Source organism: Delphinapterus leucas, chromosome 9 (genome assembly GCF_059928025.1).
Source record: "Delphinapterus leucas isolate spDelLeu-1000000601 "Yukka" chromosome 9, BTC_Dleu_Yukka2, whole genome shotgun sequence".
In the NCBI taxonomy this organism is placed as follows: Eukaryota; Metazoa; Chordata; class Mammalia; order Artiodactyla; family Monodontidae; genus Delphinapterus; species Delphinapterus leucas.
This window is the reverse complement of record NC_143137.1, coordinates 41746386-41771260: the sequence shown is the minus strand read 5'-3', so window position 1 is coordinate 41771260 and position 24875 is coordinate 41746386. Positions and strand designations below refer to the sequence as shown.

Sequence of the window (24875 nt, the reverse complement as noted above, 5' to 3'; positions counted from 1 at the left end):
TAGCAACAGTTATTTCTGGGTGGTGGGTTATAAGCGATTTATACTATTAAAAAATCAGATAACACAGAAGGGTACAATGAGTAGGTTTTCAGTTTTAGTAATTATAAAACAAGGTTGTTACTATTTCGGGGGGGGAAATTGAGTGTACAAAACAGTGGGTATTCTATAAACCAGTCAGCAGTTTTTGGAGTTAAATAAATATGACAGCACAGCACACTGAGTCCAAAACAGTCAGTCAAGATTTATAAATGTGACATTATAAATGGATAGCCAATGTGGTGATATACATGTACTGTTTGGTCTTCTCATGCTTCCTCAAGATCTTGATGGGCAAATTATCACCTGCATTACAGCTTCTTAAAAAGTGAGGTTCCCAGAATGCTGTTAAGTTGGCAGATTCCTAAGCACTACCCTAAACCTAGTGATTCAAAAACTCAGGGAGTAGGGATCACAATTTAGCAATTTTAACAAGTTCACTAAAGATTGAGAGTACTAACCTACATGGTGGAAAACACATGTGACTAGTTAAACATAAGCTGTACTGAAGTCTAAAAAAGGTGTGCAGAGATTATATTTTGTTGGTGAATTCTTCAAGGTCACTAAATTACTGCTCTTGTACATTTAAGGCTAAGGCTATGTTCAATAAAATTTACTTAAGGACAGATGTAAAGTCTTCATTAGTAAAAAATTACAACTATAAGATGAAATTAAATCACGTTCATTGTTGAACTGAATAACCTATTTACTGATCTTTCACTTAAATTGTTTTGTAAATCACAAAGTGCTCTTTCCAAATATAGATTCATTTTCCAGCACCTAGCACTGGCATTCGTCCAAATGTTCAGTGTATCAGACTCACAGATGACTATAAATCTGTTTGCTGAATGAATGTACAACATTCATTTATAAATATGAATGAATTTATAAATAACTGCTAACACATCAGTAAACACTTTACATACATGAACTCTTAATCCACACAGAAATCCTGTATGATAAGTACCGTTATCTCCAGATCATGAGCAAACTGAAACAAAGTAGAGAAGAGACTTGCCCAAGTTAGTCAGTGGTTAGGGCCAGGATTCAAACCAAGGCAGGCTGGCTCCTGAATCTGTACATCCACTAAGCTATACTGCCCTCCTGATTTAAAACATTATTCATCTAGTAATAGATTCCCTAAGTGAAGCTCAAATCTTTAAGGATTTTATTGCTTATCATCTTAATACTCATTTTTAGCAAAATAAACACTATTTCAGATTTTTCTAATCTGTTTTATATACTTCTAAGAGCTAAATGCCTTTGTCTCCAAAGTTTGTTGATTTTCTCAACAGCCTAAAGAAATTATTAATCTTTTCCCAAGATAACCATGGTCTTATTCTGAAGATATGCAACTTTACATACTTTGTTTTGTTTATTACAAGATATATTCACTGTAAGTATGAGAAAGAGTTAAAAATCTTATTGTGCAGAGATAACTATTATTAACATGTCATTACATATTCTTCCAGGTTTATTATATCCATAATTTTCTCACTTTCTATCACTACCACCGTATTTGGTAAAATATTAGTAAAATCACTCTGTATAAATTAAGAGGAACTGAACTGTCTTACTCTGCAAAAAAGACAGGAAAGGAATCACTGTCATAAGATAGAAAGTATTTTAAGCCATTATTCTATAATGTAAACCGTGACAACACTGATTTTATAAATAACTAAATTTCGGTTTGTAATAATCATTTTCTGAAAACAAAAATATTGATAGTTTCATAGGATGCTTCATAAAAGTCTACAATCAGCCTCATCTAAACACTTATTTTTAGAAGAAAAACTCAAGAATATGAGACAGATGAGTCTTTTAAATATTTTGCTATATACTCCACTTTGTTTTTCTGCATTAAGAATTGAATTAAGTTTAAAGTTCTAAGTAGAAAGTACCTGTATGTTATTACATCCTGTTTGGCATAACAATCAGTGGCTACTCCTTGGTTATATCACTTACTACCATTCTGAGGAGTCCTAGCCATTTCCTTATTTCCAGCCTCACCATCATGGATCTGGAGCACTGTCACACACTGCAGTCCCACAGCACGATATGCAACACAAAACAACTATCACTACCTATTATTCATGTTTCCTTTACTTCAAAAGTACTCTGGTTTCAGACATAACCCAGGTCTAAACTGTATTCTCCAAGATCCTCCTTTCTGAGCTGTCTGAAAGATATGCTGTGGCTGTCGACTGCATTCCCCCCTGGAACAGCCTAACCCAAGAGGCCTGCTGTAATTGCTAAATATAACGTAGCCATAGCAAGCTTCTTGAGTAAACTCCTCCAAGAAAGACTCTGGATAACATGCAATGGTTAGCATACCTTCATAATACATCACAGTTTTATTCTACCTCAGTTGTTACCTGGCTGATCATAAACACCAGTGGAAGTTTTTAAAAGCATATTACTGGGCCCTATACTCTTCCAAGAACACTCTTATTCACCCATCTGCTCCCCAGAAGACTAATTTTCATAGACCTATAGTGAGACTGAGTAAAAACAAAAATTTTAGTTACCTAGATCCTTGTTATTCAAAGTATGTTCTAAGCATCAGAAGCATCAGCATCACAGGGGAGCTTGCTGGAAATACAGAATCTCAGGCCCCATAAGACCTACTGAATCAGAACCAGCATCTTAATAAGATCTCCAGGTGATTAGCACAAACATTAAAGACTGAAAAGTACTGCCCTAGACAATTCTAATGTACAACCAGCTTTCAAAAGCACTGCTCCTGGGCTTCCCTGGTGGCGCAGTGGTTAAGAATCTGCCTGCCAATGCAGGGGACATGGGTTTGAGTCCGACTCCGGGAAGATCCCACATGCCGCAGAACAACTAAGCCCGTGCGCTATATCTACTAAGCCTGCACTCTAGAGCCTGCGGGCCACAACTACTGAGCCCTCACGCCTAGAGTCCATGCTCCACAACAAGAGAAGCCACTGCAATGAGAAGCCCATGCACTGCAATGAAGAGTAGCACCCGCTCGCCTAAACTAGAGAAAAGCCCACGTGCAGCAACAAAGACCCAGCACAGCCAAAAATAAAATAAATTAATTAAAAAAAACAAAACACCATTCACTTAAAAAAAAAAAAAAAAAAAAGCACTGCTCCTGGGAATTCCCTGGCGGTCCAGTGGTTAGGACTCCATGCTCTCACTGCAGAGGGCCCAGGGTTTAGTTCCTGATCAGTGAACTAAAATCCCACAAACCGTGTGAGACAGCAAAAAACAAACAAACAAACAAAAAACACTGCTCCACCTAACCCTCTAATTCTCAAAACATATAATTAGGTATATGAGTAAATTTCAAACGTACTTTGATTACTGAAGGGGGCTACCATGAAAGTCTGGAGTCACAGATTTTTAAGAGGCCCACAGCTATCAGTTTCACTCACCCTTGCATTACATATGGGAACTGATGACTCTGTGCTGGGTCGGTTTGTGCTTGTGGAAGGGTTCGTTGCCTCAGTCCTTCTGAGGACGAACTGGTAGCTAAAGACAAGGTTTCTTGACTGGATGATGGAGTTGATGATCCTGACAGATCTGAACTCTACAAACAAAAATGTAATTATTTTTTCAAGGAGATTTAATTCATTACAATCACAGTATTATGGACACATTGCTAAAAATGTACTTATGAAATCTCTCTGCAAAGAGTGAATTTTAGAAATTTACTGATTTGACTCCTGTGCCCAGCTTAATAGGTAGATATTTTAATTCTTACGAGACTGAAGAGTTTAGAAAATCAAAATCACTTAATTACACATTAGTCCATTTCTCAACTATAAAGGGCTGAGTAGTAATTATATACAAAAAAATAGCACACAAAATTTGTGAAAATTAAATTCAAACAAAGCTCTTTTCATGATGCTTAACACATAGGAAGTGTTTAATAAATGGTACTAATAACTGTGTCACTTAACAGTTACTATGAACTACTACTGTATAACAGCTACTGTATAACATGCTATTAGTAGTATACTTATTTAAAATATTGAGGAACATGCTAGAATTTTGTGTTATCTCTGACATTAACAAGGAACATAACCTTAAAATTCACTTAACCCCTGAGTCTCAGCTTTCCTATAAAAAATGAGATTGAACTAGATTTTCAAGATTTCTTTCAGTTGTAAAATTCTATTAGTTTATAGATACCACCAACAAATATTGTTTTTTTACAACATGAACAAGATACCAAACAGGATTTTAAAATTCTCATGCTTCAGTGATGTCAGTAACTCACAGATTCAATAACCTCAAACAATATAATCTCTTGAAGACCACCTCAATTTGCTACAGCTTGAAAATAGTTTGTCAAGTGTTTTATGTAAATTTAAAACACAATTACATTTTATATAAATTCCCCACTTTAAAAGGCTGGGTACAGGGCTTCCCTGGTGGCGCAGTGGTTGAGAGTCCGCCTGCCGATGCAGGGGACACGGGTTCGTGCCCCGGTCCGGGAAGATCCCACATGCCGCGGAGCGGCTGGGCCCGTGAGCCATGGCCACTGAGCCTGCGCGTCCGGAGCCTGTGCTCCGCAACGGGAGAGGCCACAACAGTGAGAGGCCCGCGTACCAAAAAAAAAAAAAAAAAAGCTGGGTACAAAATAATTTCAACATCCTTCCAAGTTCACTAAAATTGCATTTACCTGTACTGCCTTCCTATTTACAGCATGTCTTTTTGCCTCTCTACCTTCCTTAGTCCTGCCATGTGAAAGGGCCCAAGGACACACTGGTCTTTTGCAAAACTAACAAAAGCTTTAAGATGTTATTCCACACCACACAGACACCAGAAACCTTACTAGGGAGCCTGATTGTTAGGCACATGACCTGGAAAGTGTTCTTTTTTGGCATGATTTCTTGTTAAAGGGACCATCAAAATATGGTGTTCATTAAAAAATTAATAGAAAAAAGGCCTAGCCATTTGGCAGCACAGCCTAATTTCTCTAGAACTAATTACTTCTGGCCTTATTGGATAACTCTTTCATGAACAGATTTTTAAGACATTTTCAAGTCCCACTGAAATTTATCTGCCATAAAAAATTAAGAGGAATTCAACTTAATTCTCCTTTGATACTTTTTAGATTTTTATAACACACCTTAAAAAAACTGAATATATATACTAATGACATGAAATCATGAACGAGGAACCACTAGAAAAGTGAGAAGGTTCTTTGTCAACAAAAACAGGAGCAACACAACTGTGTCCAAAGACTATACACAGAACTCTATGCCAATGCCAGGGTTTTGTCCCTTCTTATGCAAGGTAGGAAACATAGAAAGACCCTTAGGTTTATTGACAAAACATATCTCAATTTAATGTAAGCTAAACTCCCATGGCTGGTACTAGAAAATACCACTGAGGCTATGCTAATTAAATACAGCAACTAGAAGATCTAGTTTCTTAAAGAAGCAGTTAACTGGCAGTATCTATATCACCCGTGCCATTCATCCCCTCCTTAAAGTTTTGGCTAGATTCTTGGCAAGAAGGAAAGTACACTTAGCAGTACAAAAGTTCCCTGCCCAGGAAGTTTTAAGCAAGCTTCCACTCATCCAGTCCTTTTCTTTCACCTCCAAAAGTGTCACATAAAGCTTTTACGGGAAACCAAAAATAATTTAATATAAAAGATTTGAGACGGTGTCTCTAAAACTTGTAGACAATATCTAAGTTGAAAAGTTCAACTAGTTTTTAAAATTTCCAAAACAGTTTTAAGCACATGGAAAAATAAGAAGGGAGAAATGAATACTCAAGTCTGAAAGAACTGAGTAGGTTAAGTAATTATTCCTCCCACAGTTGGAATATAGGCTCAAATGCAATCATTTTAAAAAACAAAGTTCTTGACTAAGCAATCTACCAAGAAGATTTAGCAAACTTAAAGTTTAAATAATTTAATCTACCTTGATTAAATATACTATATCAAATACTTTAAATATTTCTGAAATACTCGCCCTAGAGTTTATATTATATAACCATATCATAATTCTGTTTTTTGAGTATTTCAGTAATTAAACCCCTGAAGATTGGATCTATTACTGACCTGCCATATAGCAAATTATAACTCATGGGGAACAGGCTTCAGGGGATAACAATGTGTATTGGATCTCTAAAAATGAAGTTTAAATGCTTAACTTGAGCTGTTCAAAACACAGTCTCACAACCCACAAGAGCGAATTGTTCTGTTTTCCACTTAGTTTTTAAAGGCAAAAGAGAATAATCAGAAAACTTCAACATTTACTCTGCCCACAATAACTCACAGAATTGCTGCTGGATGTCAATGCTTCATGACTTTCTCTACTGGTGCTGGATTTTGGAGAACTGGGAGGAGTCCGAGAAGTACATACTAGATGAACCATATGATACTCATCTTGCTAAAATTAAAGAAGATTACATTTAAAGAGTAGTACTGGAAAATACACAGCTCAAAAATGTCAGTAGCTAAGCAGAAATACTTAATTCAGAACTTAAGTTCCTTCCTACCACAGCCATTTTATTAGTAATAAATTGCTGTCATTAGGACCCTTGTGAATTCAATATTTTGTCCATGCTTAGAAAATGGTCTCAATACTCAGGAATTGCTATATGAAAAAAATGATTATTTTGTATACCAAGCCGTTTTGAAGCAAACACTGCTGTAAAGTTGTGTCAGCACTATCTATTATTTCAATATAAAAAGATCTAGCATGTTAATATCAGAACTGTGATAGTCACACTGAAGTTTAGGCCTACAAACTTTGAGTAGTGAAATGTTTTCATTATTTGAGACCTTACAGCGATAAAGAAACTCAAGTAACTTCACTATAATCTCATTTGTCTTAGTTTTAGCAATAGTGTTTTTTTTAAGTCAAAAACTGTTTTTATCTATAACACTTATGCACAGACATAAAGCATATATTTGAACTATATTCTGTAAATATTCCAAATGTGTTGCCATAAATCTACAACTACGACTGAAGGAAAATGTTCTAAAAATGATTAGAATTGGCATTTTAGCTTAGCGATTTCATGAGTATATTTATAGTTAGGCATAAAGCAAGTAAATAAGATGGAGAAAGGAAAGAGAATAAAGGGGGGCAGAGAAGAACAAATTTTAGCAGCAATTTTAGAAATTCAGCAATTTTAAAAAAGAAAGAAAAGGGACTTCCCCGGCAGTCCAGTGGTTAAGAATCCACCTTCCAATGCAGGGGGCGTGCGTTCAATCCCTGGTTGGGGAACTAAGATCCCACATGCAGCATGGTGCAGCCAAAATTTAAAAAAAAGAAAAAAAGCATGTGGGATCTTAGTTCCCAGACCAGGGATTGAACCCGTGCCCCCTGCAGTGGAAGCGCAGAGTCTTAACCACTGGACCACCAGGGAAGTCCTGAGGCATTCTTCTTTTAAGTCTTCTGGTTGGAAATAATTTCTGGCAGCAAAAGCCTTTTTAAATGTATGCATGTGCAGCCTCTAGCTATACTTGGGTAAAATAATAAATATATATTTCAAAGAGCATATAGCAAAAAGGTTTTTAAGGATAAAAACAGGGAAAGAATGAAGAGGTGAAGCACAGAGGATTTGGGGGGTAGTGAAATATTCCGTACAATACTATAATGGTGGATACATGTCATTTTTACATTTGTTAAAATCTACAGAATGTACACCACCAAGAGTGAACCCTAATGGAAACTATGGGTTTGGGGTGATAATGATGTCAATGTAGGCATCAACTGTAACTACTATACCACTCTGACGTGGATGTTGTTAGTGGGGGTAGCTGTGTATGTGTGGAGGCAGGAGGTATATGGGAAATCTCTATACCCTCTGCTCAATTTTGCTGTGAACCTAAAACTACTCTAAAAAACAAAGTCTAGGGGCTTCCCTGGTGGCGCAACGGTTGAGAGTCTGCCTGCCGATGCAGGAGACACGGGCTCGTGCCCCAGTCCAGGAGGATCCCACATGCCGCGGAGCGGCTAGGCCCGTGAGCCATGGCCGCTGAGCCTGTGCATCCGGAGCCTGTGCTCCGCAACGGGAGAGGCCGCAACAGTGAGAGGCCCGCGAACCGCAAAAAAAAAAAAAAAGTCTATTAAGAAAAGAAAGGGGGGGGTGAATCTGCTGCAAATTCCACTATTTTTGAGAGGGAAAGAGAGCGAAGGAGACAGAGAGGTTATTAAACCACTTTGGCAACCTGAAACTACGTGATTAAAATGAAAATGACAGCAAGAAGTCACAGTGGCAAAACTAAAATGTCAACTATCTAACAGAAGGAACACACCAGTGTAAGATTTTTTAAAGTTTCCCACAGGTGATCAATAAACATACAGGAGAGGATAGAGAGATTAGGGATATCCAGAAAACACTGAGTTAGGTCAAAGATCTAAAGCAAAACATTAACAGCTATATATTCAATTCTGCTACACTCACAAGCAAAAAGAATCTCAAACATTTGAAAAGTTCTAAAAGTATAAATTCCACAAATAAACAGGAGCTAAAAAGCTGCCATTAAAATAACTAGCATTCAATCTGTCAAAAAAACTATATTCAAATGTATTTAACTCTGAGTACCAGCATTCAAAGTTTGCTAACTGATGGACCAATTGGGCTTCATTCTATTTTCTGTCCTGAAATTAAACTCCTAACCGAAGTTAACTTGTATTAAAACGTAGTTTGGTCAAAAGGGTATTTAAGAGAGGAGACTATTATCAATGAAAATCCTTCACCACTACTTGAGCACTCTACTCCTGCACAGTTTACTGATAACTCAGTACTGCTTTCTTACACAAGATAACAAATCCCTGAACACAAATATATAATCCTATTTTAGATTTAGCTATCAGATGGATATACAAAACTGTTACCTAAACCCAAAAGAGTTGATCTTAAGTAACTAAAAACTAAACTGGTTGGATATCAATAAAACTTCAGAACATATCTCCTCTAGCACTCTGAGTATCTGGTATCAAATAGTGGTAGAAAAGCTTACTTTTCTGAGAATGTCTTTCAGCTGCAGGTGATCGGGAAGCAGTCTGCCAGAATACACCAACCTCTGATCCTTTGTCAACTAAGAAATGGGACAAAGAAAAGAATTCAACTTTTTCTAATTATACAAATTGAAGGTTGGGAATAAGATGCCTTACAATGGGTAAAGTAAAACTCCCTTTAGGCACAAATAAGCAGAAAACTGACATAATTTAAGAATTTTGTTTTTCCAAATTCCACTTAAGACATTAAAAGTTCAGCATATGGTAGCATATCTACTGTAGATATAATAAAATACAGATAATTACCAAATTATTTTTAAAACGAGGAAAAAAAGGTAAATTGGAAGTTCGTCTTTTCAGCCATAATGCAATCCATGTGTGACTGTCATTAAAAACCTTCAAGATTATAAATGAGAAGGTGGCTGACTTTCTATTAAGTCAACAATGGGATAAAATTCCAAGGTCACCAGTGTTACTTTGCATTGTTTGTCAGTATTTTTAATCAAAAGTAAACATAAGATTTATTTTATTCTTTACTAACATCATGCAGGACAATTTATTGGTTTTAATTCCAAAGCCGTTTGGATTTAGTTACAGCTTTAGGTAACTATTCTTGTTTTTATTATTCCTGCCATTCTCATGAATACCTTCGTACATTTTTCAAAAACACAAGACTAAAGAAAAATCAACTCAAGGGCATGGAGATTCAAGTGCCATCTCCATATGCAACCCAAAATAGGAAATATGTTCTGGTTATCTCTGCCTTATTTTGTACTTAAAGTAAATCTGCTAAGTGCTCACACTGTAAGTTTTAAGTATTTAAAATAAAAGCATTTATGTAGAGTCCCCATAAGACCTCCTATTTCATAACTGAGAAACAGGCAAATGTTCCTTGAATTCTATTAAAACAGTTAAATATTAGCTATATCAACAATTACTAAACATGCCAAATCCAAGCAATAACTATAACAATCTTCAAACAGACTACATATGCAACATGGCTACTCAAAAAAAGTCTTACATTAAAAATAACCATAGTAGAAAGTCATACTGAGTAATATCTGTGATTCAGGGGTCCTTAGGTACCAAAGATCAAGGGAAGATATAGTTGTCCTTCCAAGATACTTAGCTTTTAGGCATAATTTAGCTTCCCCTGGAAGTATTTTTGAGTGTACCATTCCTAAAATGCACATATAAAAATTCTTATATTAACAACCAAATACAACAAAGGATTTTTTTTAAAATACATATCACAAGTCTTGAAACTTCAATCAATACATATAAATATTGAGTGGAGCACAAACAGTAAATTATATAACATAAGTTAAATGCTAAGTAGATAATGACTGACTTAATCCCTGGACAAATGAATTATGTAATGCTTTGTAAGTTTCCAAAATATACTTATTACTTCAGCTGCAACCTAAAGAAGTTTCTTTGATAAATACTACAGTCATCATAAACTATCATTATTTCACCAGCCCAAACATTTAATAGATACTTCTATGTCATATCATTCTGTATAAAAATTATCAGTTCTTCCCTTACGAATTTTTTTTACTTTACTTTGAAACTTCTCAAACATACATAAAGTGGAGAGAATAAAATGAAACCCCTTACCATCTTCAAGAATTCCCAAATATCCAGCTCCAACAATTATCAACATTCTGCTGTTCCTGTTTCATTTACCCACCTACCCCCATTTTGTTTTTGGCAAGGAAGAGAGTTTTAAAGCAAATACCACATATTTCTTTTTGCCTGTAAAAAACAGAATGTATCTGTAACAGTTTTTTTTCCCAACTACCCACAATATTACCACATTCAACAAAATAAATATTAATTCCTTATAATGTGATATCCAGTACAGCTCAATTTTTCCCACTTGCTCAAAAATGTCTTTTTAGGAATGATTTGTCTAAATCAGAATACAAACAAGGTTCACACATGGGATGGGGCTTTTATGTCTCTTGTAATTTTTTAACAGCTTCCACTTCTTTAAAATTTTTCCCTAGCTATTTGTTGAAGAAAACATGTTGCAATCTGGATTTGGGTGACTATGTCCTCCTGGTATTGTACAGCATGTCCTGTACTCTCTGTATAATGAAGTTAGATCTAGAGGGTTGATTAAATTCAGGTTCTTTTTTGTTTGACAAGAGAACTTCCTGTTGCGTCATATTATTAGCACACTGGATTGAGTGACTTACTTTTAGTCATGTTAAGTTTGATCAGTGGGTTCAAATGTTGTCAGCCAAATTCATCCCTTATAAAGTCTGCCATCAAACATTCACCTTATTAACAACCTAGATCCAACTGCCTAGATCCATTATTTCATTAGGGGTAGAAAATATTTTCTAATTCTCTAATTCTTTCTGTATTAGCTGTGCTTCTTCTAAAAGAACTTTACCTCATCGACCATTTGCTTACCTAGATTACACAAGAAAGACAGCAAAAATGCTCAATTTATTCCCTTTATCAGTTTTCAGAATGAGTGCCCAAGCAACCTCCAGAAGTGACCAAAAAGTTTTGGTTTAAATATCATTGTGAGCTTGTGGAATTTTATGTTTTTCAATGTACTGCCACCTGGTTGTTTTTGTTAATCCTCAAATTGCACCATCTTTGGCCAGTAGGAGTCCCTTCAGGTTGGATCCTATGTCACTTTGACATGACCTCTAAGAGCTTCCTTGCTTTCGGGCACACCAGGTTCATCTTCCACATTTCTTTCCCCAAGCCTGGAATCAGCCACTGTTCCAGGGGCCTTGATTCCTTTTAATGGGAAATGGCATCTAGAGACAAAATCTGGGGTCTAAGAGTGCTTATTGTTACTTGCTATTATTTCTAAGATTCTTCATTGAGGAGAGCAAGAAAATATGTATTTTTGAGAAAAAGAAACTTAAACCCTGAGTATATATTCATATTTCCAATTTTAATTAAACAGTATATGGTTTTTTATTTGTATCTCTATCACCCTGAAAATCTTTCGTGCTAATAATATTAACAAACGTATGCCATTAGCAAAAGTATTTATATGCTTTATCCTACTATGTATAATCTCAAATAATAATAACAATATTGGATGAGGTTTAAGATTTCTTGTCACTTTTTTCCATCCTTAGATATATCCCATTAGGGATATGCAGTCAAAATACAGTTTTGAAATTACTTGTAATAATTCTTCTTACAGTTTTATCACCATCCTGACATTGTTAAATTGTTTTGTTACCATTTAGGAATTTTTTTCTATTTAACTTTTTAAAATTATATATAACACACATGGAAACAAAGTAAAAATTATAGAACAAGGTACAAAGAGGTTTAGCTTCTGTCCCTACCCTCTTTCTCTATAATTCTGAATTACCCTTCCGTCATTTTTTAACAACATAACAAACCTGAATACAAATACACTTGTATTTCCCTTCTTTTCTCACATAAAAGATAGTACAAGATACTCCTTTGTACCTTGTTTTCTCACTTACTGTACCCTGGAGATCACTCCTTAGCAGTATAAAGATGTCTTCCCCATTCTTTTTGACAGATGCATAATGCTCCATTACACAGAAATACTAAAGTTTACAATATGGATATTTGAGTGTTTCCAGGCTTTTGTTATTAACCATTGTGTCCTTGTTTCATACTATTCTACTTATTTCCCTATTCCCCCACTATATCCTGGAACATGGAGCTCCCTGGTGATCTTCATAAAAGCAATCTTGGTGGAAGAGTAGGGTAAAAACTTAACTGGAATGGATTCAAGAGAACAGGAGAGGAGTACAGATACAGTGAATATTCATAATTTATAAGAAGTTGTGCACTAAAGACAGGAAAGAAATAAAGCAACAGCTAGAAGGGAAGTGGAATCAAAGAGGGTCTTGTTTGTTTTACTGTTTCATGTTTTTGTTTTTTTAAGAAGAGAAAAAAACATGTTTGTATGCCAACAGGAATAATCCAGTAGAAAGGAAAAACTGCGGATGCAGGAGAGAAAAATAGAGAATTTCAAGAGCAATGTCCTTGAGTAGCTATTAAGGGGTAGAATCTCATGTGAAGGAGTTGGACTTAGAGAAGAATATGGCAGATAGGTGAAGAAATGTTGAGAAACTTGTACATGATCCCACTACCACCTGTCTGTGTCTCAGTTTTCTTAACTGAAAAATGAGGGCAATAATAGTACCTATTTCACAGGGTTGAATTTTCACAACACTGAAAATGCACACAAACCTCTAAGAACAGGGCAGAACACCTAGTAAACATTCAATTAGCATGTGATACTAATCTCTAATACCTGCTTCTCTTACATCATGCTGTTTCCTGAGGATCTAATGAGAGATTATGTGAAAGTATTGATAAGTTGTATGACTAATAGCAGACCATCTTCATTATGTATAAGAACATGATTAGGACACGACTAAATAGGTTTGGTTAAAGTTGCAATAACTATCAGTTTTAATGACTAAAAAAGCAAGCCCTAATCCATGTTTGAGGAGCTTTCAAAAATCAGTTTAAAATGACATTTATAAATAACAAAAGGAAAGCTTTTAATTAATTTCAGCTTCTCTAAACAGAGAGAAAAGTAATTTGACATTGGTAAGAAGAAGTCCATGTCCAAAACATAAGTTACTTACCTTCAGATTTTTAGTGAAAGGATGTATTGGGTGCTAAGATGAAAGAAGTATTTACCAACTACTGCTTCAAAATGTAAGAAATCTATATATATTACCTGCTTTCTACATAGGTAATCTCCATTTTACTATTAAACTGTAATGGTAATGGAATTAATCATGTACTTTATCACAAGTATCACTTTTAAACAACATGGGGCATAACAATATGCTATAACACTCATTATTTTGGACTACTGACAAATATATATATATATATATATATATATATAAATTAAGTACAATGGCAATCAACTTAGACAGTTTACTCCCGTAATTATTTAGTAGGTAAGTTTAAAACAAATTTTTTTTCACAGAAACAATACAGATCACCATCAGTCAGCAACCTCACAGATTCCAGAAGCCCATGCTTGAAAAACTTAACCATACAAATTAAACATATTTAGTATGATCACTTAGTTTTAAAATGCAGGTACTAAATCTCACGAGAGTCAGCTACAAAGTAATCATCCTGTTATTTATATTGATAATTTTTACATCAAGATAAAAACTGAAAATTAAAGATGTTGGAGATTGGTTCAAGATGGCAGAGTAGAAGGACGTCCGCTCACTCCCTCTTACGAGAGCACTGGAATCACAACTAACTGCTGAACAGTCATCCACAGGAAGACACTGGAACTCACCAAAAAAGACACCCCACATCCAAAGACAAAGGAGAAGCCACAATGAGATGGTAGGAAGGGCGCAATCACAATAAAATCAAACCCCGTGACTGCTGGGTGGGTGACTCACAAACTGGAGAACACTTAAAACACAGAAGTCCACCCACTGGAGTGAAGGTTCTGAGTCCCATGTCAGGCTGCCGAAGCTGGGGGTCCGGCAACGGGGGTAGGAATTCCTACAGAATCAGACTTTGAAGGCTAGAAGGATTTGATTGCAGGACTTAACAGGACTGGGGGAAACAGAGTCTCCACTCTTAGAGGGCACACACAAAATAGTGTGCGCATCGGGACCCAGGGGAAGGGGCAGTGACCCCAGAGGAGACAGAACCAGACCTACCTGCTAGTGTAGGAGGGTCTCCTGCAGAGGTGGGGGTGGCTGTGGCTTGCCGTGAAAACAAGGACATGGGCAGCAGAAGTTCTGGGAAGTACTCCTTGGCGTGAGCCCTCCCAGAATCTGCCATTAGCCCCACCAAAGAGCCAGGTAGGCTCCAGGGCTGGGTCGCCTCAAGCCAAACAACCAACAGGGAGGGAACCCAGCCCCACCCATCAGCAGACAAGTTTTACTTGTCTTTACAGACAAGTTTTACTGACCTCTGCCCACCAAAGCAACAATCACCTCTACCCACCACCAGTCCCTCCCATCAGGAAGCTTGCATAAGCCTCTTAGATAGCCTCAGACACCAGAGGACAGACAGCAGAAAGAAGAACTACAATTCTGCAGCCTGTGGAAGCAAAACCACATGCACAGAAAGATAAACAAAATGAAAAGGCAGAGGACTTTGTACCAATGATGAAGGAACAAGATGAAGGAACAAGATGAAGGAACAAGACAAAACCCCAGAAAAACAACTAAATGAAGTGGAGATAGGCAACCTTCCAGAAAAAGAATTCAGAGTAATGATAGTGAAGATGATCCAGGACCTCAGGAAAAGAATGGAGGCAAAGACCAGAAGATGCAAGAAATGTTTAACAAAGACCTAGAAGAATTAAAGAACAAACAGAGATGAACAATACAATAACTGAAATGAAAAATACACTCGAAGGAATCAATAGCAGAATAACTGAGGCGGAAGAACGGATGAGTGACCTTGAAGACAGAATGGTGGAATTCACTGCCATGGAACAGAATAAACAAAAAAGAATAAAAAGAAATGAAGAAAGCCTACGAGACCTCTGGAACTACATTAAACGCAAGAACATTCACATTAGAGGGGTCCCAAAAGGAGAAGAGAAAGAGAAAGGACGCAATAAAATATCTGAAGAGATTATAGTCGAAAACTTCCCTAAGATGGGAATGGAAATAGCCAGCCAAATTCAGGAAGCACAGAGAGTCCCAGGCAGGATAAACCCAAGGAGAAACACGCTGAGACACACAGTAATCAAATTGACAAAAATTAAAGACAAAGAAAAATTACTGAAAGCAACAAGGGAAAAATGACAAATAACATACAAGGGAACTCCCATAAGGTTAACAGCTTATTTCTCAGCAGAAACTCTACAAGCCAGAAGGGAGTGGCACAATATATTTAAAGTGATGAAAGGGAAGAACCTACAACCAACAATACTATACCGGCAAGGATCTCATTCAATCAACAGAGAAATCAACAGCTTTACTGACAAGCAAAAGCTAAGAGAATTCAGCACCACCAAACCAGCTCTACAACAAATGCTAAAGGAACTTCTCTAAGTGGGAAACACAAGAGAAGAAAACGACCTACAAAAACAAACCCATAACAATTAAGAAAATGGTAACAGGAACATACATGTCGATAATTACCTTAAATGTGAATGGATTAAATGCTCCAACCAAAAGACACAGTCTCGCTGAATGGATACAAAAATAAGACCCAGGGCTTCCCTGGTGGCGCAGTGGTTGGGAGTCCACCTGCCGATGCAGGGGACACGGGTTCGTGCCCCGGTCTGGGAAGATCCCACATGCCATGGAACGGCTGGGCCCGTGAGCCATGGCGGCTGGGCCTGCGCGTCCGGAGCCTGTGCTCCGCAGCGGGAGAGGCCACAGCAGTGAGAGGCCCGTGTACCGCAAAAAAAAAAAAAAAAAAAAAAAATAAGACCCATATATAAGCTGTCTACAAGAGACCGACTTCAGACCTAGGGACACATACAGACTGAAAGTGAGGGGATGGAAAAAGATATTCCATGCAAATGGAAATCAAAAGAAAGCTGGAGTGGCAATACTCCTATCAGGTAAAATAGACTTTAGAAAAAAGAATGTTACAAGAGACAAGGAAGGACACTATATAATGATCAAGGGATCAATCCAAGAAGATATAACAATTATAAATATACATGCACCCAACATAGGAGCACCTCAATACATAAGGCAACTGCTAACAGCTATAAAAGAGGAAATCGACAGTAACACAATAATAGTGGGGGACTTTTAACACCTCACTTAAAACCAATGGACAGATCAGTGAAACTGAAAATTACTAAGAAAACACAAGCTTTAAATGACACAACAGACCAGACAGATTTAATTGATATTTATAGGACATTCCATCAAAACACAACAGATTACACTTTCTTCTCAAGTGCACATGGAGCATTCTCCAAGATAGAACACATCTTGGGTCACAAATCAAGCCTCGGTAAAGTTAAGAAAACTGAAATCATATCAAGCATCTTTACCGACCACACGCTATGAGATTAGACATCAATTACAGGAGAAAAAAACGTAAAAAACACAAACACGTAGAGGCTAAACAGTACGTTACTAAATAACCAAGAAATCACTGAAGAAATCGAAGAGGAAACCAAAAAATACCTAGAGACAAATGACAATGAAAACATGACAATCCAAAACCTATGGGATGCAGCAAAAGCAGTTGTAAGAGGGAAGTTTAGAGCAACAAGCCTACCTCAAGAAACAAGAAAAATCTCAAATAAACAATCTAACCTTACACCAAAAGGAACTAGAGAAAGAACAAACAAAACCCACAGTTAGTAGAAGGAAAGAAATCATAAAGATCAGAGCAGAAATAAATGAAATAGAAACAAAAAAAACAATAGCAAAGATCAAAGATCAATAAAACTAGAAGCTGGTTCTTTGAGTAGATAAACAAAATTGATAAACCTTTAGACAGTCTCATCAAGAAAAAGAGGGGGAGGACTCAAATCAATAAAATTAGAAATGAAAAAGGAAGAGTTACAATGGACACTGCAGAAATACAAAGCATGACAAGAGACAACTACAAGCAACTCTATGCCAATAAAATGGACAACCTGGAAGAAATGAACAAATTCTTAGAAAGGTATAACCTTCCCAGACTGAACCAGGAAGAAATAGAAAACATGAACAGACCAATCACAAGTAATGAAATTGAGTGATTAAAAATCTTCCAACAAACAAAAGTCTAGGACCAGATGGCTTCACAGGTGAATTCTATCAAACATTTAGAGAAGAGTTAACACCCATCCTTCTCAAACTCTTCCAAAAAATTGCAAAGGAAGGAACACTCCCAAACTCATTCTACGAGGTCACTATCACCCTGATACCAAAACCAGACAAAGATACTACAAAAAAGAAAATTACAGACCAATATCACTGATGAATATAGAATCAAAAATCCTCAACAAAATACTAGCAAACAGAATTCAACACACATTAAAAAGATCATACACCATGATCAAGTAGGATTTGTGCCAGGGATGCAAGGATTCTTCAATATATGCAAATCAATCAATGTGATACACCATATTAACAAAATGAAGAAGAAAAACCATATGATCCTCTCAATGGATGCAGAAAAAGCTTTTGACAAAATTCAACACCCATTTATGATAAAAACTCTCCAGAAAGTGGGCATAGAAGGAACCTATATCAACATAATAAAGGCCATATATGACCAACCCACTGCCAGCATCATTCTCAATGGTGAAAAACTGAAAGCATTTCCTCTAAGATCAGGAAAAAGACAAGGATGTCCACTCTTGCCACTTATTCAACATAGTTTTGGAAGTCCTAGCCACGGCAATCAGATAAGAAAAAGAAATAAAAGGAATACAAATTAGAAAAGAAGAAAAACTGTCAGTGTTTGCAGATGACATGATACTATACATAGAGAATCCTAAAGATGCCACCAGAAAACTACTAGAGCTGATCAATGAATCTGGTAAAGTTGCAGGATACAAAATTAATGCACAGAAATCTCTTGCATTCCTGTACACTAATGATGAAAAATCTGAAAGAGAAATTAAGGATACACTCCGATTTACCACTGCAACAAAAAGAATAAAATACCTAGGAATAAACCTACCTAAGGAGACAAAAGACCTATATGTAGAAAACTATAAGACACTGATGAAAGAAATGAAAGATGATACAGATGGAGAGATATACCATGTTCTTGGATTGGAAGAATCAATATTGTGAAAATGACTCTACTACCCAAAGCAATCTACAGATTCAATGCAATCCCTATCAAATTACCAATGGCATTTTTACAGAACTAGAACAAAAAGTCTTAAAATCTGTATGGAGTCACAAAAGACCCCGAATAGCCAAAGCAGTCTTGAGGGAAAAAAACGTACCTGGAGGAATCAGACTCCCTGACTTCAGAGTATACTAAAAAGCTACAGTAATCAAGACAGTATGGTACTGGCACAAAAAAAGAAATATAGATCAATGGAACAGGATAGAAAGCCCAGAGATAAACCCATGCACCTATGGTCAACTAATCTATGACAAAAGAGGCAAGGATATACAATGGAGAAAAGACAGTCACTTCAATAAGCGGTGCTGGGAAAGCTGGACAGCTATATGTAAAAGAATGAAATTAGAACACTCCCTAACACCATACAGAAAAATAAACTCAAAATGGATTAGAGACCTAAATGTAAGACAGGACACTCTAAAACTCTTAGAGGATAACATAGGAAGAACACTCTTTGACATAAATCCCAGCAAGATCTTTCTTGATCCACCCTCTAGAGTAATGGAAATAAAAACAAAAATAAACAAATGGGACCTTATGCAACTTAAAAGCTTTTGCAAAGCCAAGAAAACTACAAACAAGATGAAAAGACAACCCTCAGAATGGGAGAAAATATTTGCAAATGAATCAACGGACAAAGGATTAATCTCCAAAATATATAAACAGTTCATGCAGCTCAGTGTTAAAAAAACAAACAACCCAATCAAAAAATGGGCAAAAGACCTACCTAAATACACATTTCTCCAAAGAAGCCATACAGATGGCCAAGAAGCACATGAATAGCTGCTCAACATCACTAATTATCAGAGAAATGCAAATCAAAACTACAGTGAGGTGCTCGCTTTGGCAGCACATATACTAAAATTGGAACGATACAGAGAAGATTAGCATGGACCCTGCGCAAGGATGACACGCAAATTCGTGAAGTGTTCCATATTTAAAAAATAAAAAAAAAAACTACAGTGAGGTGTCACCTCACACCAGTTAGAATGGGCATCCTCAGAAAATCTACAAACAACAAATGCTGGAGGGGGTGTGGAGAAAAGGGAACCCTCTTGCACTGTTGGCAGGAATGTAAATTGATGCAGCCACTATGGAGAATAGTATGGAGGTTCCTTAAAAAACTAAAACTAGAACTACCATATGACCCAGCAATCCCACTACTGGGCATACACCCTGAGAAAACCATAATTCAAAAAGACACATGCACCCCAGTGTTCACTGCAGCACTATTTACAATAGCCAGGTCATGGAAGCAACCTAAATGCCCATCCACAGATGAATGGATAATGAAGATGTGGTACATTATTCAATGGAATATTACTCAGCCATAAAATGGAACGAAATTAGGTCATTTGTAGAGACGTGGATGGATCTAGAGACTGTCATACAGAGTGAAGTAAGTCAGAAAGAGAAAAACAAATATCGTATATTAACACATATATGTGGAACCTAGAAAAATGGTACAGATGAACCGGTTTGCAGGGCAGAAACAGAGACACAGATGTAGAGAACAAATGTATGGACACCAAGGGGGGAAAGTGGCAGGGGTGGTGTGATGAACTGGGAGATTGGGATTGACATGTATACACTGATGTGTATATAATGGATGACTAATAAGAACCTGCTGTATAAAAAAATAAATTTTAAAAAAAATTAAAGATTTTGAAAATTCCTAGTCCTAAAACTATGAATCCCAGTTTCAGAAATACAAATTCTCATCAAACCTTTAAACCTAATAGCACATAATCTATTTAACCCAAAATATAGCCAATTGAAATAGCATTACTACAAGCCCAGAGGCTGATAATCTCTTTTCCCCATGTCCTAGTTTTTTAAAGCCTATACCCACTGAACAGAAAAGCTGGGCAATGGCTAAGCAAGTCCCTCAGCAGGATGAGGAAACAGCATGACCAACAGCACCCTGCAAAAGGTTTGCAAGAAGAAAAGACCACAGCATTCACCATTTGCACCTCTGGAAGAGCAATCAAATTTAGAAAATCCATTAAGAGGCATTTGTACATTTCATTCATATCTTTAGCCACTGTCCCTCTCCAGTGTCTTTTGCTAACTTTTCCATCCAATTCTAGAATTTAAGGAAGCTTCTTCAGCTAAGATGAAAATTTGCTTTTCTATCCAAGGCCTCTCGCTTCCTCTCAGACCCAGATCCAGATATCCAACTGCTTGTTAGACATCTGACACTTTCAAATATCTTTTTTTTTTTTTTTGGCCGCGCCAGGCAGCATGCAGGATCTTAGTTCTTGGACCGGGGATCAAACCCATGCCCCCTGCAGTGGAAGCACGTAGTCTTAACCACTGGACCACCAGGGAATCTCCACCTTCAGATATCTTAATAGGCAACTCAATATCAAAACATCTACAGTGGTTCTCAATTCTTGGTTCCCCAGATCTTTCCTCTTGCTTGTTCCCTATTCAATAACAACTTGCCACTAGTTGTTTAAGCCAAAAATCTGGGCATTATCCTCAATTTTTCTCTCACCTTGTCTAACATATCTAACCACCAGCAAATCTTACGGACTCTATCTCCAGAAGTCCCTCTCAGTCCATTTCTTTCCATCTCTATTGCCATTACCCTAACCTAAAACCATCTTGCCTGAACTTCTGTAATAGCTTCTTAACTGGTCTTCACACTGTGTTCTAGTCAGTAAATAGAGTGATCTTTTAAAAATGTGAATCACTCCTGTGACTCTCTAATGGATTCCTACCACTCTGGATTGAATTCTAATTCCACACCATAACCAGATGGTCCCAGCAGATCTGGTTTCTCTCTCTTTCCAACCTCCTCTGATCATCTTTCCTCCTCACTCACTAGCCAAACTGGCATTCACTTAGATCCCCAATATGCCAAGTTCCTCCCCAACTCAGACATCCTACCTGCAACAGTCTCTCCCAGCTCTCGCAGGGCTAGCTCTTAACCATCTTTTGGGTCTTAGCTTTAAAGTGACCTCCTCAGAGAGGTCTTATCTGATTTACAAATTTAAAGTAGAGTATTTCCTTTCACACACCCGGTTGGTTTCCTTCATAACACAAGCCATAATCTGTAATTACCTGCACGTTTATTTCCCTAAGTGGTATATGAGTGCCAAGAATAAACGAGGGTCCATGTCTGTCTAGCTCATCCCTTTACTCCCAGAGCCTAGCACTGTGTCCTGCAGAGTAGATGCTAAATGCCGATTTATTAAATGAAGTGTTATGAGTCCAAAAGGGCTTACACAGATTTGGAAGACACACTTACTTGAAGTTCATTATATCAGTTATTTTACATGTAATCATTAAGAATGGAAATGAAGTATTTAGTCTGTGACCCACAATACTAGTTTAAAACACTTGCTGGTGCTAAATTCATTTGGTTCATTTCTGCAAATGGTACTGATATTAGCATATTATTATACTATTGAAGGAGCAATCATATGTTAGTATCTTAGTATTAACTTTACTCTAAATTAATAGTCAACTTCAAGTAAACATATCTTTTCACAGCAAGGGAACATCAATTTTCAAAAAAGCAGAATATAATAAAATTACATGGTACTCCCCGAAAATACATGAAGCAAAAACAAGTGTGGATGAGGATGTGAAGAAAGTAGAACTCTCATACATTGCTGGTGGGAATGTAAAATGGAACAGCCTCTGGAAAAGCCTGGGAGTTCCTCAGAAAGCCACCATATGACTCAGTATACATCCAATTCCATTCCTAGGTATATACCAAAGAGAACTGAAAACAACAAATCCACACAAAAACCTGTAAAGGAATGTGCACAGCAGCATTATTCATAATAGCCAAAAAGTCGAAACAACTCAAATGCTTTGATGAACGGATAAACAAAATGTGACATTTACATATAATGGAATATTATTGGGCCATAAAAAGTAATGACGAACTGATACATGTTATAACACGAATGAACCTTGTAAACATTATGCTAAGTGAAAGAAGCCAGACATAAAAGGCCATATATATTACAGTTAGATTTATGTGAAATTTTCAGAATAGGTGAATACATATAGACAAAAAGTAGATTACTGGTTACCAAGGAGTGGGGGACAGAGAATGGGGAGTGACTGCTAATGAGTATGGGGTGATAAAAATGTTCTGGAATTAGACAGTGGTGATGATTGTACAAATTTGTGAACTACTAAAAACCACTGAGTTGTACACATTAAAGGGCAAACTTTATAGTATGTGAATTATACCTTAATTTTAAAAATTGTTGCTTTAAATTGAATATTCAAACATCTTCAGATAATCAGAAGTAAAAGGAAAAAGAATTCTTTAATTTTACTTTGGGTGAAAACAGAGAAAAAGTTTTCATGTGCATAAATTTGAAATTTTTTCTACTAAAAAAATTAGTGAAAAAATTCAGTTTAAATATCAGTGAATTTAATTTAAATATCTGGAAAACCAGTGGTTAGACATGATAACAAACCACACAATAATCAACTGAATTTTCAAGTGGTTTGGATTATAATCTACAGTATTAGGAAAATAACAGATTTTGAGATCTAAATTCAAATTCAGTTTAACTTGTAAAATTGACACAATTTTATTTATCCAGACCTACTAACAGTATTTTATTTTATATTTTCTTGCGGTATGCGGGCCTCTCACTGTTGTGGCCTCTCCCGTTGTGGAGCACAGGCTCCAGATGCGCTGGCTCAGCAGCCATGGCTCACGGGCCCAGCCGCTCCGCAGAATGTGGGACCCTCCTGGACCAGGGCACAAACCCGTGTCCCCTGCATCGGCAGGCGGACTCTCAACCACTGCGCCACCAGGGAAGCCCCTAACAGTATTTTTTACCTTGATGAAAAATCCATTTCTGTATTAGTTAGGGTAGTAATGCTAGCCGCTATAATGAACCTCAAGATCTCAGTAGCTTAACACAATAAAAGTTCATTTTTCTCTCAATAAAAATGTTACATGGTATCCTTTAAATATAAGAATTCAGAAGACTCAGGATTGGAAAATCTAAAATGAAGTACTAATTAAATTGTCAATGAAAATTTTCTTCTGTTAAGATACTGGCTACACAGATTAACATATAAACATACTTGACTACCTCTGTTAACAACACCACCATTCTTCCTGTTGCTCACATCCTACATCCAATAGTCAGCAAATCTTAATAGGTACAGTACTTTACCATCTCTCCTGCTCCACCCAAGACGAAGCCTGGTGATATATGGTAGAGCAGAGGCAGCTAAATTACCAAGTTGGAAACATCCTGTTGGCACTCTGAGTAGCCCAGAGACAAAACTATACCACTCCAAATAAACAGCTGCTTAACCAGCTGGCCCAAAAACTCTGCTACCCACTTAACAGAGGTTGCTAAAAACCAAGGTGAGGAAAGCTCACCTGCTAGTATAATATGCAAAAATAAATCCTAAACTGGGGAAAGATGTTTTCTTTCTAAAAGGTTTACATATATTTTATCTAAAGTGTCTGACTTTTTAATGTTTATTTAACTAGACAGCAAAAACAGATAAAATACCATGTATCCCTAATGCACTTAAAATATTCACAAGAGTCTAACAGATGAGTTTACAAAGCGAACAATACTTTTATATTTCTGGAAAGTCACCTAGTTGGTATCAAAAGATTAGATTTTTTACGTGAAGGACTAAATGGGTCTTTTGTAATTATGAATGGCTTAAAAAAATCATGTCCTTAGTATATCCAACTTCAACATAATCAAATAGCTCAGTAAAAGCAACGGTTAACTTACATATTAGTGCAAAGAACTACAGCCCAATTTCTTTTAAAGTGGTAATTATTAACATTTCATTTCTTATATACAGTTCAGCCATAAGTGTCAAACAGCTTTAAAGAGCCGGTTCTCTGCACAAAATATCGTTTCTGTGGGAAATTAATCCAGTGAATTTGTACTGAACATATCTCCCTCCCATTCCCACTAGATCCACCCAATCTAAAGCCTCAGGAAATTCAGAAACACTGTAAATGGAAGCAGAGCTTACCCAAACTGCCTCTACCTCTTATGCCCTTGCAACAACAGTAAACAAAACCAGCTTACAGAGCTTACACAACAATTTCCTCTGGAACTCCAAAGGGACAGT

General features: G+C 36.8%; 1 protein-coding gene and 1 non-coding gene across 7 annotated transcripts in view; one reads left to right on the top strand and one right to left on the bottom strand.

Moving 5' to 3' along the window:
* Positions 1–24875, bottom strand: part of HERPUD2 (HERPUD family member 2) — a 41841-nt gene that overhangs the window by 10359 nt on the left and 6607 nt on the right. Inside the window, exons 1-5 of one of the 6 annotated variants that reach the window (XM_089917531.1) lie at positions 14666–14844; positions 10015–10173; positions 8996–9073; positions 6297–6410; positions 3438–3592 (exon numbers count right to left, since the gene is read on the bottom strand). In XM_089917531.1, coding sequence (XP_089773657.1) covers positions 3438–3592; positions 6297–6410; positions 8996–9073; positions 10015–10029 — 362 coding nt within the window. In that variant the 5' untranslated portion in view covers positions 10030–10173; positions 14666–14844. Of the gene's footprint in view, positions 1–3437; positions 3593–6296; positions 6411–8995; positions 9074–10014; positions 10174–10613; positions 11486–14289; positions 14625–14665; positions 14845–24875 lie in introns of those variants that run through there. The other 5 variants (XM_089917532.1, XM_022583484.3, XM_022583494.3 and 2 more) reach the window with 5 other exon arrangements.
* Positions 19617–19723, top strand: LOC115801745 (U6 spliceosomal RNA). Its single transcript, XR_004022086.2, has one exon. It is a non-coding gene; the product is annotated as a U6 spliceosomal RNA (small nuclear RNA).